The 17,635-nt window shown below is 45.5% G+C and overlaps 1 protein-coding gene across 2 annotated transcripts in view; it reads left to right on the top strand.

The window, feature by feature from the left end:
• The window catches only part of SCN5A (sodium voltage-gated channel alpha subunit 5), a 216,621-nt gene that overhangs the window by 78,549 nt on the left and 120,437 nt on the right, over positions 1-17,635 (top strand). For both annotated transcript variants that reach the window (XM_033164901.1, XM_033164899.1), the window contains exons 12-15: positions 7,041-7,173; positions 11,104-11,342; positions 12,311-12,484; positions 13,809-14,165. In XM_033164901.1, coding sequence (XP_033020792.1) covers positions 7,041-7,173; positions 11,104-11,342; positions 12,311-12,484; positions 13,809-14,165 — 903 coding nt within the window. The remainder of the gene's footprint in view (positions 1-7,040; positions 7,174-11,103; positions 11,343-12,310; positions 12,485-13,808; positions 14,166-17,635) is intronic.

The following is a 17,635-nucleotide window of genomic DNA, read 5'->3' as shown; positions in this document are numbered from 1 at the left end:
ATGGGTGGACTGAGATCAGATACCGGATCTAGCAGGCAAGTCCCCAAATTTCTGTTGCTACTCAATGCAATGAATTATTGAGGAGCTGGCTTAGAAGGAAGTCTTACAAGCCTTGGTGGGCCTCCGTTGGCATGTTAGCTCAACTGGGATCATCTTGTAGACCAGTACTGAAGCCTAGGGGCACCTGTAGCTCTCAGAGCCCAAGCTGGCTGAGGGACTAAGGTAGCCTTTCCCAACCTGGTGCCCTCCAGATTTCTTGAACTGCAACTCCCAACAGACCTAATCATTATGGCCAGTGGTCAAAGACCGAAAGAGTTGTATTCCCAAATATCTGGAGGACAGCATGCTGCAAAAGGCTGGATTAGAGCCTGCTGGCAACTCACTCTGTCTGTGAAGTTTACTAACAACTTATGAGCCATCCTTTATTTATTTGTAAACTCATTAACACGGCTTCTGAACCATATCTGAAGAATGCAAGCAGCTTAGCGATGGCAATGACAGTTCTTCAGTTTGCTCATTTACTGCTGTTGTTCCTGAAAGCTGAGAGTGCTGCTCTCGACTCCCACTTCAGTCAGCAGGAGTTAAGAACACTCAGCCTTCCCAAAGAGGTATATTGGTCTAAATCTTGCAGAAGCTGATGGGAAACTTCCTGTTACTTTTCACATCAGCCCTGTCCATCCCAGACCTTGAAACTATTGCTTCTCCCCTGGTGCTACTTTCTGTAGCACCCCCCCTTTTTTTTTTACAAATGTCTGTTGAAAATTAGAGTGGGCAGCCAGCAGAAAACACTCTTGGCACCTCTGTGGTCGTCTAGGAAATTTCGCCGAGGCACTATAGCAACAGATGCTCACTTTGGTGATGCAGAATGAAGGGTGTTCTTGCTTCTATGAAGCATGTTTGGAATCTAATATATTGAGGCCATATGAAATGAGCTAAGAGCTGCAAGCTTGTGGCTTTGTACAGTTACTCTTTTTGGAAAGATTCAAATCAACCTACTTTAGAAATGGATATAAATGAACACATGAGTGTGGTTCAGTGTTGTAACAGTTGTGGTTGAATTGTTTTTAAGGACTTTCTTCCACACTGGGCGTAGCTCTCCAGATGTTGTTTGATTACATTGTCCATCGAGGAGTAGTGAACATAGTGCTCTCCAGATGTTGTGGACTAGAACTCCCATCACCCTTTGCTATTGTCCTTGCTGGCTAAGGCTGATGGACGTCACAGCCTCATTTGCTGCCCTTGATCTTCATTCTACCCACATCAGTTTCATACTAGTTGAACCATCATGACTTTACATCAGTTGAACCGTCACGATGTTCTCCAAAGAATTCTGGGAATTGCAGTGTAGGTAAGGGTGCTAAGAATTCTCTGTTGGGGATCTCTGGCCCTTCCTAAAAAAAACTAGAGCTCCCAGGGATCCCTGCAGAGGGCATTTCATTCATAGAATCATAGAAATCCAGAGTTGGAAGGGACCATGAGAGTCATCTAGTCCAACCCCATGAAATACAGGAAACTTTCACCCAACGTGGGGCTTGAACCCATGACCCTGCAATTAAGAGTCTCATGCTCTACTGACTGAGCTATCTTGAATATTTGGAAGCAACATTTTCATCGCAAAGAGTCTAGACTGCTGCAGCTATTTGAGTTCTGGAAAGTGATTTCATAGACTTTTCTCGGGCGAAGTTGGATGATTGTCATCTTGGCATGAGTCTTAGCAAATTCTGTGATTAGATGATTAGAATAAGCTCCAGTTCTTGCTGGAAATGTTCTACTGCATGTAGAGCAGATACAATGGGAAGCATTGGATAGTTGCATGGGAGTGTTAAGAGAAGGATAATTTCCAGCTGGGACTTAACAAGGGCAGCCTTGGCACGTTTGCTGCCTGAAGCTAAACAATGCCACTAGCCTCACTCCCATAGCTGATCCTCTTATTTCTGCACTGGGAAGGTGCTCCATTTTGTTCTGCTCTCTCGGCAAAGAAGGCCATGACAAACCTAGAAGGGAAGAGAAGTCAAGCCAGGTGAAAGCTGAAAGGGAGTTCCCCAAGGGGTGTGTGTGTGTGTTTTCTCTATAGTATATCTTCAACCATACCCAAGTCCCATCATTAGCTCCTGAGTGTAAAAGGAGCAATTGCTATTCACAATTCCCTGTATGAGCCCTGTGTTGAGTTCCCTTCCACTTCCCTGTTGTGTGCAGCTATTGAAATATGTGCCATAACATCATTATATTCCATGTTGCTCCGTCTTTGACTGATGGTTGCCAGTTTTGTGGATTGGAAGCGGGTGTAGAGCTGCTGTTTCTCAGAGGCAGTCCTGCGAATGTTATCATGTCTAAATGGGGGTGTGCAAAATGGTTTTTTTCCTATTGTTAATTTAATTTCATCGTTAAATATTTCAGTTTTCTTATTTATTTGTTCCAGTCCAACACTTTTTGGTACTTACCTTTAAAATCTGTTATTTTGCTGTTATTCCTTGTGAAAGCAGCAGCAGTGCTGATTTTAGCAGGAGCTTCTGGCAGTGCCAATTTTATTTTTCTAGAGTACTCTTGACGCCGGACTGTTCTGGATCATTGTGTTGTGTGTGCATCATGGGGCGAGGGGATAGCAGTTGTCACTAAAAACGCCACCCCACTGCTGCCTGCTCCCATTCTATCCAGAAATGACCTAGAAAAAGTACAGTGTCCAGGGCATTCTTTCCCCAGATACCATGCTGGTAAGCTCTTCATTCTTTCTGAAACCAGATTTGTAACCACAAATTCCATTATGAGATTCTAATGACATGCACAATATATTCTTTGAAAGCTCATTCTGGATTCAGAACATTTGTTGGTTCTAATATGAGATATTATTTTCCTGACCCTGTGAAATTTGTTAAAATGGACCAACAGTGTCTGATTTTAAGTCACACGTAGAAGAAAGAAAGAAAGAAAGAAAGAAAGAAAGAAAGAAAGAAAGAAAGAGCTGTGGGATGGCGGGCATTTTTCAAATAACCCTGGATCAGTCCATGTCAGAGCTCACCCCCTGCATTTGCTGAAAGAGTTAGCACAGTAGTTCTTCACAATTCCTCTCTGCATCTATATATGTTCGGGTGGCACTGAGCCTACCTCCAAGCTGTTCTGCCTGCTTATTGTGGAGATCATTTCCAAGCCACTGTGGAGTTAAATGGTCAGCTTTCTTTTGTTACCCCAGGAGTAGCACCTGCTCTGCCAGCAGCCTGTTCCTTTGTAAAATCAAAACTTGCCTATCACAGATTTGTTCCTACCACGGTCGCACCTGTTGGTATCTGTGTGTCATTTAAAAAACATTAAGGGAGATCCAAACAAGGAAAAACAAAGCTTGTCGGCTTGCCTAAGTTGACAGATGGAAATGTTCAGCATGTGCTGCAGGAATGTCCATCGTCAAAACCACACATGGAGTGGAAGCAATGTAACTTACCTCACTCACCCTCTTCACTAATGACTTCCAGAGGGGTAGCCGTCTTGCAACCAGTGCTGTCAAGTATCCCGTTTTCCCCGGGATTCTCCCTTATTTCAAGCAGTTTCCCGCTGCTCTCCCTTATTTTTTATTTCCCTTAAATTTTCCGTTTTTAATGGAAGCAGCTCCTCCCCTGCTGGCCAGGGACTGGGTGGGAAGACCTCGCCTACTTGGAGAGAAAAGCCTCAGCCCTCAAAGCAAGTGGGAGCCATTTCCCATGCTTACAGGGGGGTGTGTTCCTCCCCCAGCATCAGCCCCTATCCGTTGCCGCCAAGCCCCTCAGCCGGCCAATAGGGTTAGCTGGTGGGCGGAGCCTGGCTGCCTTTGAGTAGCTGCTGCTTCCTGTCCTGTTTTGATGGGATCAGACAAGAAGACGATGGGGCTCCATTGCGCGGAGCACATGGCTGCCCTCTTCTTTGCTGGCTGCCGTCCTCTTTGCTCTGCTCCGAACCCGAGCCCACTTGGAGTTTACATTGCTGCTCCGCCCACTTTTGCTTCTGGCTCCGCCCACCACTGACATGTGATTGTCCCCGGGATAGGTGAGACTGCTGATCCCTTATTTTCAAATCCGAAACTTGACAGCTAAGCTTGCAACAGATGTTAAGCCCACTGGTTTCTTGTAGAACCTTGAAGAAGAAGAAAAGATTTATTGTGGCTAAGTGTCTGTGGTCTGCAGCACATCTCCTAATGGGTTGCTAAGGATACATAATGGCTTGCCTAATGGGTATCCTCCTCTGAACAAGAGCCTTCTAGTGTGAGACTTTGATGTTTTGCTTTCTTTTGGCATCTTCTGATTGGAGTAGTATGCCCTCTGCTCGCATTCCCACCACCCATTCCCACCACCCTTCTGAGCAATACCCCTCCCCACTCCCTCACTATATTTAAGGATCTGGTAACTTCTGTTTCAGTGTATCTGAAGAAGTGTGCATGCACACGAAAGCTCATACCAGGAACAAACTCAGTTGGTCTCTAAGGTGCTACTAGAAAGAATTTTCGATTTTGTTTTGACTATGGCCAATTCCCCTCTCGCTGTAGTGGTGTTGCCCTTTTGAACCCAACCCCCTGGTTGCCTGCCTTGGATTCCACAACCTGCCTCTGTGTCCATTTGAACCTTTGGCATGTCATGCCACCCCTTGCCCACCTTGGGGCAAGTCCTAACAGGAACAGTTGAAAGCACTGGGTCTGCTTAGCCTGGGGAACATAAATTTAGTGGGGGAGGGACATGATAGTGATCTTCAAAAATAAGAAGGGCTGTCATGAAGAAGATGGAGGAGGCCTGTTCTCTATTGGGACAGGATTAGACAAATGAATGGACTGGAGGGGTCATTGGCCTGATTCAGTAGACTCTACTTATGGTCTTATGACTCCTCTTCCTTGTCACCCCCCAAGGCTTCAAGAGCAAAGGAGGAAAGGATTTCAGGCAAGAGCTTCAGGCAAAGTACAGTACCTGGCTAGGTGTATGTGTGTCAACTTGGGAGGAGAGGGAAACTCATGTGAACACTTGCCTGGATCAGGACCTGGATGAAAGCCTGGTAGGGGTGGAGTCTGCATGTCCTATAAAGCTCTCAGTCTACACAGAAACAAAAAAGTGCCAAGCTCCATCACACAGCCTTTAGATGTTGCCCAAAGCAAATGCAGAGGGTGAAGTTTCAGAAGGACTTAAGGACAAGCAAGAAGGGTTTTGATCCGGCTGGCACCCTGGTGTTGGGGTGGTGCTTCATTTCTTTGCAGACAGAACTCCCAGGTGATGACATTCTGTTTTATAATCCTACATGTTCGAGGCCAATAGTTCATTATGCTACATCCCGAGTCTCATCTATTTCTTGTGCTTGTGTTGCATTAGGTCTGTCATTTACATTGTAGCCTGCTTAAGCAATATTTAATGCTTTAAAAGCTCCCGATGTACATGGCAAATTAAAGCTTTGTCACTGATGGGCGAGCTTTACCTGGCTCACCTCATAATGACTTTGCTTTTTCTGAGCTCTCTTGGAAAATTCCCAGAAAATGTTCAGAGTCTTTCTGAGTTCTGGAAAACCAAGCTCAGAGGAGGTTGATCTCCCAGCTCCCCCTGCTAGTCCCTGCACAGCGGGCATTGTTGGACATCCTTAGGGCTTGAAGCTGCTTAACATGCTCAGAAGTGTCCTTCCTTCCTAGGTGCATGGAAGTTGTTTTTTCCCATGCCTACCTGTTTAATGCATTGTGCCAGGAATGGTACTGTGTCCCCTTTGCAGCAAACGATGCTCTTGAAAAATTCCCCAGATATCCATGCCCAACTTTTATCAGTCCTCCCGAACACCAGTCCCTGCTTTCGTAAGGGAGGGAGGGCTGGTAACAGTGTTGGACCTATTATGGCTCAGACCTGAGCTTCAGAAGCTCATAATGCAGGTGAGGTCTACAAACCGCCACTGTTCTGAAATTTGCCGCCACCTCTAAGATGCACCAGTGCCCAAATAGCTTTAGAGTGCAGCCTCTCTCCTTGTTGCCGTACTTTCCAACCGCAAGCTCTCAAAAGACAGATGCACTTGATAGTGCTATGGATCTTCATTTACATGTAAATTGTAAAGCAATTTATTTGTCTCCATGGTATTAGACCAATTCAAGTGGGAAACATTTTCAATCAGTCCAAATGGAGAGAGATGTGGTCCACTCACTCCCTGGTGTATTCCCCCTCCTCTAGCTTCTTCACACTTTATCTACCTAGGTTTTTAGTCAATCTGTAGGAGGCTAATAGATGAAGCAATGCACCTTTGGGCACATTTTCCTATGCCAAGAGGCAACAGAACTGTCCCTTGGGATTTGTGGGCCTAGTTTAATTCCTAGGTCATGTTTCCTTCCCTGCCTGCCCTTCCCTCCTTAGATGTATGTCCCACACTCAATTCCCATCTGGCTTCTGGTCCATTTCCAAACAAAATTGGGAGTGCTGGTGCTTTACCTTTAAAGGCCGTAAACAGCTTAAAGACTATGTTCTCTGGAGGAACATCAGCTCCCATATCAACCGGACTTTGGGCTGAGGTCATATTGAGACCATATTCTGCCAAGTGCCACCACTATCCAAAGTAAGTCAGGTGGCAACCAGGAAGACAGAGCCTTTTCAGTGGTGGCAGCACTCTTTGTGGATTTCCCTTTCCAGGTAGGCCTGCCTGGCACCAGCATGGTTATCCTTTAGGCACCAGGCAAAGACTCTCCTTCCAGGCTTTATAAGGTATCTTAATCTATCTCCCCTCACGCTATCAACATGTTGTTGTACACAACCACAGCTTAAAAGGCTGAGTGAGCACTGTCTTCCTTAGAACTCATAGAATTGTATAGTTGGAAGGGACCGCAAGGGTCATCAACAACTCCCTGCAGTGCAGAAATACTTTTGCTCAAAGTGAGGACTTGAACCCACAGCCCTGAGATTGAGAGTCTCGTGCCCTACCAACTGAGCCATCCCATATGATAAAGGCACATAAAAGGCTAGTCTCCTCGAGTATATCAACCGATGACCCTGCTTCTTTTGGAAGGGCCAAAAATTTAATAAAACAATCGGGATTTATGTGTTACTAACTGGATGCATTTGTTGAAACAGACCACTCCATCTGAAGAAGTGAACAAGAAGCAGCTTTTGTCACCCCACCGCCTTTCTGTGGATCAATCCGAGGAACGTTTCCAAAGGCAACGAGCTGTGAGTGCTGTCAGCATCATTACCAGTGCCATGGAAGGTAAGACGTTAAGTCCAGCTGCTCTCTCTTAAGTACAGTCTGAGAATCTTGAGAGAGTGGCGGGCCGTGGTCCATCTAGCTCAGTTGCTTCGCACCGGATAGCACCTTTGGTATGGGAGCATCTGCAAGAGATGCCCGTGTAGCTTCCCCTGTAACTCTCCATGGAACATTACTGTGATTACATTTTGAACTTCCTTCCCCAGACCAGTTCTAAGCCTTTCCCTCGCACACTCCCAAATTTGAAGGCATCCTCCTACTTCTTTCAATTCCATGGAAACCTGGTGTCTAGCTTTGGGTACTTGGCAGTGCAGTCCTGGACATGCCTTCTCAGATGTCAGTGGGTTCACAGCCTGGATGTGGCAATTTATTCTCTTTCTTTCATTCATTTATTATATTTCTATGCCACTTTTTGCTCACACGAGTCACAAAGTGGCTTACATGCAGTAAACAATAACACAGTGGAACACCACAGTTTCAACATAAATCACATAAAATATTTAACAAATCATCCGTAAAACAACCACCTTCTATAAAACACTGTTAACCGAACAGTTTAAAAACAGGCTAAACAGCACAACCACAAGAAGAGTCTTGTTGTGAAATTCACAAAGCATTATAGCACTCGTAATCCGCAAAACAATATTAACAACATTAACAAACTAACAACCAAAAACAAACTAAGCACTGTGGAATACACACACTACCCACGCCCGTGACTCATCGTCTTCCACTCAGATCATCAGAAGACACATACATACACACATAATTTAGACAGTGTTTCCAAAACTTGGGTCTCCAGCTGTTTCTAGACTACAACTCCCATCATCCTTAGCTAGTAGGGCCAGTGGTCAGGAATGATGGGAATTGTCCACCAAAAACAGCTGGAGACCCAAGTTTGGGAAACCCTGATTTAGAGCTTAAAGGTTGTCCAAACCATTTTGGCCAAAGGTCTTCCTTGTGGAGGCAAAACATAATCAAAAATATGTTTCTTAAGCCAGTTGTTTTAATTTAGGTATTAGAAGATCCTTTCTTTCGTCTTCCATTTTATTTTAAATACTATTTATTGATTACTGCTGTCTGCTTTTCCTGCCTGCATCTCCTGCCCAGCTTTGGGTGCAAGGATTTCCCCTCTGAATTCATCTTCCAAGGTTTGCTTTTCTGTAGAGGGAGCTGATAGATGTGCTGTGCTATCAGCACTGCATGAACGCTGCTAATTATGAACGTACGAAGGAAAGAAGCTTTGCACACCCACACAAAAATCTCCAAAATGGAATCTGGCTAAATGTCTGAAATTTCTGCTATTATTTAGAAGTTCTTGTCTGAGTCGTGTGTGTGTGTGTGTGTGTGTGTGTGTGTGTGTTATAGTGGACTGCACCAGTTCAAACTCCATGTGGGGAATAAAGCATTATTTATTTATCTTCTTAACATTTACATCCTGCCTTCTACATATAAAAAATATAAAAAAATGAGTATGGCACAGAGAAATGTATTTGATTTTGTTGGAAGCCGCCCAGAGTGGCTGGGGAAATCCAGCCAGATGGGTGGGGTACAAATAATAAATATTATAGGTCACCTTTAACAAAGGCTGTCCCCAGCATCTCCACCAGGGAGCCAGAGTGGTGTAGTGGTTAAGAGCGGTAGACTCGTTATCTGGGGAACCGGGTTCGTGTCTCCACTCCTCCACATGCAGCTGCTGGGTGACCTTGGGCTAGTCACACTTCTCTGAAGTCTCTCAGCCTCACTCACCTCACAGAGTGTTTGTTGTGGGGGAGGAAGGGAAAGGAGAATGTTAGCCGCTTTGAGACTCCTTCGGGTAGTGATAAAGCGGGATATCAAATCCAAACTACTACTACTACTACTACTACTACTACTACTCCTCCTCCTCCTCCTCCTTCTTCTTCTTCTTCTTCTTCTTCTTCTTCTTCTTCTTCTTCTTCTTCTTCTTCTTCTTCTTCTCATCCAGCAGTTTGCCTGCTCTGCTGGCTTTCTATTTGCAAGATTTTGGGGTTTGGTTTTAATTTGGGAGCTTATATAAAATTGTGACTGCCTCACCCCCCCCCCCACACACACTCTATATTCAGAAATGATGCAGTGCGTTGCCACCTTAGCCTTCTGCTACATATGTTGGACCAGGCCTGAGAAGAAGATGTTGTAGTTTGGGGTAGGGGGATTTTTATCTAAACAATCCAGTGATTCCTGACCTTGCTCTACGCGAGAGAGAGAGAGAGAGAGAGAGAGAGAGAGAGAGAGATCTTGTTAAATTCTGTATCAACCACGAAGAAATGTAAGATGGCAGTGGGCCAAGCATTTCTGCATGGGTCACCTTTAACAAAGGCTGTCATGACTGCCGTGGCTTTCAGAAACTAAAGCTAGTAAGGAACAGACATATAGCTGACGCGGTTATTTGCCATGTCACACTGTGGTGCCAAAGTTGGCCAAGCGGCAGGAAGCAAGGTCATTTGGACAAGGTTGAATTCCGCTTTCGTTTACAACAACCAATAGTGGAATGCAGGAAACTGCCGTCGTGCATGTCAGACTGTTTGACCACCTACTTTGACTGGCAGCGCCTCTTTAGGGTTCCCGGCAGAGGTGTCTGGCCTCACCTGCTGGCTGGTCTGCACACTTGGATGCACCAGGGTTGAAGCTGGACCTTCTGCTTCCAACACATGTGCTCTGCAACTGAGCTATGGCTCTTCTCACCGTATTATATGTCTGTGTTGTTGCTTATATATCTATATAGATTAGCACACATGCAACTGATCTTGCATGTCTGCTTCAAAAGACTGTATTAGTTGTCTTTCTTTGGCTAACGCTAGCAGTAATTCAAGTCCACTCCAAAGAATGAGGTCATAGAATTGAAGAGTTGGAAGGGACAACAAGGATCAGCTAGTCCAACCCCCTACAATGCAACTGGCCCATATGGGGATCGAACCTGCAACCTTGGCGTTATCAGCACCATGCTCTAACCAACTGAGCTATCCAGGCTCCAGTCCAGATACTGCCACAATTTTAGCCCTCTTTCCTGCCAATGGATGCTTTGGGGTGGTTTTGCCTCCATTCTATTGAACTGCAGAGCAGGTGGTAGGATTTTGAATGTCATCTCTGTGGTATGATTCTGCAGAGAGTTATTATAGTCCCCGTTTTCTGTATTTTCGGCAATGTGTTGGTTCTAAGGATCTTTGTAAATATAGGTGTGTTTTTTAAGTATGCTTCTGTTGTAAGCTGCCAAGTGTTCTATATAGAAAGCAGGGCAGGAACTAAGGTATTTAATGAATAAATGAATCAAGCATGTGCTCTGCCAATTGCTGTGGAACTTAGTAGACAATATATTATTATATATTATATATTAATATTTTCTATTATAATAGTGAATAAATCAGTATTGTTGCTATTAACTGGCACATCACTGCCGCCGTGTAGATCAGTGGTGGTGGCAGTGGCAATAGCAGATGATTGAAACGAAGAAACGTGCCTGAAGGTGTAAGTTTTCCTTTTGAAGAAATATAAGTGGGTTTAAATCAGAGGTGGGGGTCCTTTCCAAGCCTGGTGGCTGCATTCCATTTTGAGCAGCCTTCTGGGGGGCACTTGCCAGTGGTGGATAGGGCCGGAAGCAATTTTGAGCAGAGCAACAGATGTAACTCCTACTTTGGCTTATTTATGCTGCATTGCAGCCACACAGAATTCAGAGAGTTCCACCTACAGCCACATCCCCACAGTTCAGGGACATATTCCAACCAGGCGAAAAAGCACTTGTGGAAGGTGCAGAACCATGGCAGTTTGGAGGATGTGGCCTTGGGAGAAGGTGTGGTTGGATGGAGAGGCTTGACAGCCCAATGGAGAAGCTTAAAATCTCAATGGAATGTGTCCATTTCCTTGCTTGCCTGCCATTCCCTGACCTCTGCATTGTGTGCCTTGCTCCTTCTCACTTAGAGCTTGAGGAATCCCAACAGAAGTGTCCCCCCTGCTGGAATCATTTTGCCGTCCGCTTTCTCATTTGGGAGTGTTGCCCGCTGTGGCTGTTGATCAAGAAGAAAGTGAGGTTCATCATCATGGACCCGTTCAGTGACCTCACGATCACCCTTTGCATTGTGATGAACACTCTTTTCATGGCCATGGATCACTACAAGATGACGGAGGAATTCGAGAACGTGCTCAACATCGGCAATCAGGTAAGCATATTCTTCTCAACATGGATGCAGTGCATTCAGGTAGGGAGAACCGGAGCAACAAGGGCCTGTCCAGCCCAGCATCCTGTTTCCAATAGTGGTTGGCCAGTTGCCTGTGGATGCTCATCACTTACACAGTGGAATCTTGAAGTTCCTTTTAGCTAACATGGCAAATGACTGTATGGCATCCGGTCTTCTGTAAATTCTTTACTTTCTTCGCCAAACCATTTTTAGGCATTACAAATATAGGCCATAAAAACAACAACATCCATATATAAAAATTTAAAATATATACAAATAAGCAGCTATGTAAAAATATGTAATAATGAGGATTTTCATTGGAGTTTCTTCCCGCTAAATAGTGCCATTCACCACTCTAATAAATACTATTGATAAAAACTATTTTGTTAAAACTCTCTCAGACTTCACCCTTGCAGCAAAATAAAGTGGCAGGGTCTTGAGGACTGGACTGCTTTAGGCTGCTGATGGCGTTATGGGCTGGGATGCCATTGTGGGATGCAGCATGGGACGATAGACCATGTCTTAGTGATACGCAACATATGTTCTTTCCAGAAGGTCTCAAATTTGAGCCGGTCATCCCTGAACAGAACCCTTTCCACTCCCACTTTCCACTTCTGCATGTGTGGAGTGAGCCCAGAAGGGACCCAGTTACTCTCGTAGAATTGCAGAGTTGGAAGGAACGGGGGAGGGCTGGGGGCATCTTGTCCAACCCCCTGAAATGCAGGAATTTTTTGCCCAATGTCCCATGCCCCTGAGATTGAGAGCTCATGATTCAAACAGCTCAGTTGTTTGTCTAATACTTTAATGTGTCTAGCGCCCTGCAGCAGGTGAGAAAGGAAGTTTTGGGAGGAAAACACCCCTCTTCCTCCAGCTGTGCTCTCATAATTGCAGGGAGCCAGCTGTGACGGGAGAAGCCTGCTTACAGGTTAGCATTCTGTTCCTTTCCACAGGTCTTCACTGGGATTTTTACGGCTGAAATGGTCTTCAAACTCATAGCTCTGGATCCCTATTACTACTTTCAGCAGGGCTGGAATATTTTTGACAGTATAATTGTCACGCTAAGCCTGATGGAACTAAGTCTTTCCAGCATGGGAAATGTGTCTGTGTTACGCTCCTTCAGACTGGTAAAGTATTATGTCTACTTGTCTGTCTGTCTGTCTGTCTGTCTCTGTCTTTCACACCCATTGCAACTTTTACAGTTTTTTAGAGGGAATTTGTTTAATCACACGACTCTTTCACCTGAAAACTTCAGCTCTGTCGTGCATTGTTTTTTTAAAAAATGACTTCTTGTTTCTCTTTTTCATAATAGCACCATTTGAAAGTAACAATTTCCAGACTAAAGGGTAACCTGCTATGGCTAAGCTGAAACAGCTTACTTTTGTTTGGTGTCTATGTTCATATATATTGCACCATGCCTTCCTTTGGAGGCTATTTTTTGCACTTTTTTTCCAGGAGCATATTCATATTGCTTTGACGTGCTTATTCTCAGCACCATTTTCCATTTCCTACATGGCACTTGTAGTCTTTGCCCTCACTTGTTCACACTGACATGTCACCCAATTGGCCTTGGTTGGTGACCCACATGGCTTTGCCGGTGCCAAACAATACCGGTGTGACGATGTCTCAGAAGCTCAAAAAACGAGAACCTCCACAGCTGGATCTCATTTGTGGGCAAATGATGCCGAGGTTTCTGAAGGCATAGAAGAAGGTGGATAATAGCACCGAAAAGCAGCAGCACCCACAGGGCCAAAGGGTGCTAAAAGACAGGAGCACTTGGGAAGATTAATAATTTATTTGTCTGTTTGCTTTTTTTCCCATAGCAAATGTCAACACTGTGGAGAATAGTTGGGACAGTTATGGAAGAGCCAGTAGTTTTCACTATTTGCTTTAAATATGCTGTGCTTCTTGGGTCCCTCTCTCTTGCCCAAACACACATATCCTCTTCTGTAACAGAAGATGCTCTAGGACTAATTGGGTAAGGGGAGGGGGGGTTTCTACCTGTTCCCTTCTACTCTCTAAAAACTTTCCATCGCAATGAAATCAACCCAACTGGTACAGCAAAAGTAGCCAGGCAGCCCATTGTATCCCATTTGTGAAGCAACCCATTGGGTTCTCTGCTCTGTACTGGGTGTGAGGAACATCAGAAGCTGCCTTATAGAGAATTGGAACATTGAGCCATATAGGCCAATATTGTCTACGTTAACTGGCAGCAACTCTCCAGGGAATGAACCTGGGATCTTTTGCAGGCAAAGTGACTCTGCTGCTGAGCTGCAGCAAAAGTGTTTCAGCCTGGATCCCAATGCAGTGGGTTTCTAGTAAAATCTCTTTGTGTGGTTTAGCATTTTGAATGCATCCTCCTGCGTTTTTCTTGTCCAGACGCAGAATTGTCTTGTGTGTTTTTTCATCTGCAAGTTCTCAGTTATTGGGTTGTGTTTTTTGGGTTTACAGCTGAGGGTTTTCAAGCTCGCGAAGTCTTGGCCGACCTTAAACACTCTCATTAAAATCATCGGAAACTCTGTGGGTGCTCTGGGGAACCTCACTCTCGTTCTCGCCATCATCGTCTTCATTTTCGCCGTGGTTGGGATGCAGCTCTTTGGGGACCTGTACTACAAGCATGTCATGAGAATCAGCACCACGGATCGGTTGCCCCGCTGGCACATGAACGACTTCTTCCATTCCTTCCTCATCATCTTCCGCATCCTCTGTGGCGAATGGATCGAGACCATGTGGGACTGTATGAAAGTGGCTGGGCAGCCTCTGTGTCTTCTGGTCTTTTTACTGGTCATGGTGATTGGGAACCTGGTGGTAAGTATGACAAGGCATTTTCTTCTTTTGGAAAGAGTTTCTCTGCTGCCATGCCATGCCTCCCCACTCACAAGAGCCGCTGGTTTTCAGGGTCTCCAGGGCTCATGTTTAGGACATTGTGGCTTTTGAGCCTGGAACCTAGGCTAGAAGGTGTCCTCCATATGTGTTATTCCTCTTGCAGACTCATTGTGTGTATCGCAGGAAAACCTATCGAAGAAGCTCACAAACATGAACTTCTCCAATCGACTGTGTGCAAAGTTGATCAGAACAAAACTCAGCCCTGCTCATAGCCTGTCAGAAGCAAACAGATTAGAGTTGTGTTTGCACAGACCCTTGAGTAGCCTCCATCGCTGCTGCCTTCTTCCTTACCCTTCCTCAGGGAACACACCTCAGGCAGGGAAAGGCAGAGGTGATAGCACTGGACACAGAAAATGCTCTGTGCACCAGGACACTGAGACAGAAACCCTCGGGGTCTCTTTTCAGTATCCTCAACACGCAGCACAGGAGCTTGTCTGGGCAGGAACTGGAAGGGTACAGTCATGCTCTAGATTCAGAGGGTGTTAGTTCTTCTCTTGTGTTGCCTTTTCATGTGGTGGTATGGCAGGGAGTTGGGGGGGTCCATGGATCTCCTTTCAGGTTGTTGTTGTGGTTCAGTCGTTCAGTTGTGTCCGACTCTTCGTGACCCCATGGACCAGAGCACACCAGGCACACCTATCCTTCACTGCCTCTCGCAGAGGGAGTATTCTTCTTCCCAGATGAAAGGCCACAGGTTTTCCGTGACTATTATCTCCCCTTCCCTTGGCTTTCTGCGGGTCCCTCTTCTGCTTGTGTCAAGTAAAGAGATTCAGAAAGAGGAATAACATTATTTTAGAAGGTTGCCACAGCAATTTACAAACCTTTTCGGAAGCCTTACTTCGTTTTTACAACAGCAGTATTAAGCAGGCTTGTTGTTGTTGTTCTTGTGTCATTTAGTCGTGTTCGACTCTTCGTCACCCCATGGACCAGAGCACGCCAGGCACTCCTGTCTTCCACTGCCTCTCGCAGTTTGGCCAAACTCATGTTAGTAGCTTCGAGAACACTGTCCAACCATCTCATTCTCTGTCGTCCCCTTCTCCTTGTGCCCTCCATCTTTCCCAACATCAGGGTCTTTTCTAGGGAGTCTTCTCTTCTCATGAGGTGGCCAAAGTACTGGAGCCTCAACTTCAGGATCTGTCACTCTGGGCTGATTTCTTTGAGAATGGATAGGTTTGATCTTCTTGCAGTCCATGGGACTCTCAAGAGTCTCCTCCAGCACCATAATTCAAAAGCATCAATTCTACGGCGATCAGCCTTCTTTATGGTGCAGCTCTCACTTCCGTACATTACTACTGGGAAAACCATAGCTTTAACTATACGGACCTTTGTCGGCAAGGTGATGTCTTTCAGGTACCATGGTTCAAAGACTTGTGCTGTTGAATTGGTCACACTGTGTTGTGTACCTGAGACTGAGGCATAGCATTTGCCTGTGTGTGTTATAGCTCCTGCTCTGAAGATGCTTGTCGTCTTCTGTAGTCTTTGCCCCAAACCTGGAATGCCAGCTTTCATACACGCATGCAACCACATGGGAACAGCTTCGTCTGAATGGTATCTCATGCGGTGTGGGTGTGGATGTATGTATGAGAGAGAAAGAGAGAGAGAGAGAGAGAGATGGGGTCCCACCCAAGAGAGATGTGGGCTATCACCCATGTTTCTCATGCAGTTGTACCCATGCACATCGATGCAGAATTCACACACTCGCATACCCTACAGCCATGTAGGGTAGCACAAAAGAGATGCAGCTCACATGTAATTGTATGTGTGAGAAGGAGACCTTACAATCCTCTATATTGGTACCCTCCAGATGTTGTTGGAATTCAACTTCCATCAGCCCCAGCCAGCATGGCCAATGGTCAGGGATAATGGGAGTTGTAGTCCAAAAACTTGGAAGGCACCCAAATGGCAATCCTTGCTTATCCAGCCTTTAAATGTATTGCTCTATTGAGATCTATAAGCTGGTTGTGTTTCTACAAAGCTCTCCTACTAGCTAGCCAGGCCACAGTAGAATACTTCCAGTATAGAATAACTTCATCTTGGCTTGAATTTAAGATATGGGTGATCATCTAGGTGTTAACATTTGTAGCTGGAAAAGCATGTCAGCAATTCCTAAGCCTTTGGCATTAACTCATACTTCCTGAAATGCATTCTGGCACATTGCAGTACTATGGCGAGGCTGCCAGTTTCCCACCAGGTTATGTTAGTCATCCCTGCGGAATTGAATATCTTGACCACGGCCACCAAATTAGGGTCTGCATAGCTCTCTTTAGCGCCGTTATGATGCACAACTGTAATCTCATTGCATTTGGAGTGTCATTGACAAATGCCGTCAAGGGTCTGATAGAATCATCAGGGAACGGGTGGAATGAGCCCCACACACTCGCGCTGAAACGGTTTCGGGACTATCCACCCTTGCATAATGATGTTTACAGTTAGTTCTTGCAAAATGGCTTGGCGCATTTCAGATGGAAATGAAGGTCATGGGGTTAATACAGCAAACTGTGGCTTGGCAAGTTATTAAGGAACGATGGAGTGTCTCGTTAACGGCACTCTGTCAGGAGTCCCGGCGATTGCCAACAAAATGTAATTGTACCCTTGTTGCATCATGTGAGGTGACACCAAGGAACCATGTGATGCCACCTGTCACTCAGAGGGGAGTTTTGTGGTGTGATTTTGAAAATTCCTAACACGCTTGCTTGGCAGTACAAATCTTGCTGCCAAGAGGGAGGGAGAGAAATACATTAGGAGCTCTGACCTCTAAACAGCTATGCTGAAATTTTGACCCTGAGATGCAGGGCTTGTGACCACATTGCTCACTTTAGTTCTGAACAAGACAGTAGATGAATCAGGTCACCTGATACATTTATCATGAGAGAGAGCCTGGAATTTTCTGTGCCACCACTGAACAGATATTCATGCGGTTTCATACCTTACTGGAAGGTCAGATTCCGAAGGCATCCCAACCAAGAGGCCGAGAGTGCCCCTTGCTGAAAAGCCACACTAGAGCAACCAACAGCCAGCTATCCATGTTATCTGGTGATATCATTAGAGTAAAAGATCTGGATGCTGTGTCAGTGTATGGTCCCAGGGGTCTTGAGCCAAGGGCTTCAGAAAGGAAGCCCAGGCACTGTTGTCATGGCAGGAAAGGGAGCTGCCAGCCTGCTGTTCACTATTCATCAGGACCACTACTGTTGATGACCAAGAGGTGGTATTGCTGGTGTCAGCTCAGCAGGTGTCAGGTGACGCAGTAGACCAATAGGGTTCCATCTTGTCTTGTAACCCTGCTGATCTTAGTTCTTCAGTTTTCTCATTCACCATCTATCTCTGGGCCTGTTTCATCACCAGCCTGCTTTCCAGACAGCTCACCACCTCCCTCTCGTCTCCTGAGATATGGAGCA

Source organism: Lacerta agilis, chromosome 12 (genome assembly GCF_009819535.1).
Source record: "Lacerta agilis isolate rLacAgi1 chromosome 12, rLacAgi1.pri, whole genome shotgun sequence".
Taxonomy (NCBI): Eukaryota; Metazoa; Chordata; class Lepidosauria; order Squamata; family Lacertidae; genus Lacerta; species Lacerta agilis.
Note: the sequence above shows the minus strand (reverse complement) of the source record. Positions and strands in the feature narration are given on the sequence as shown.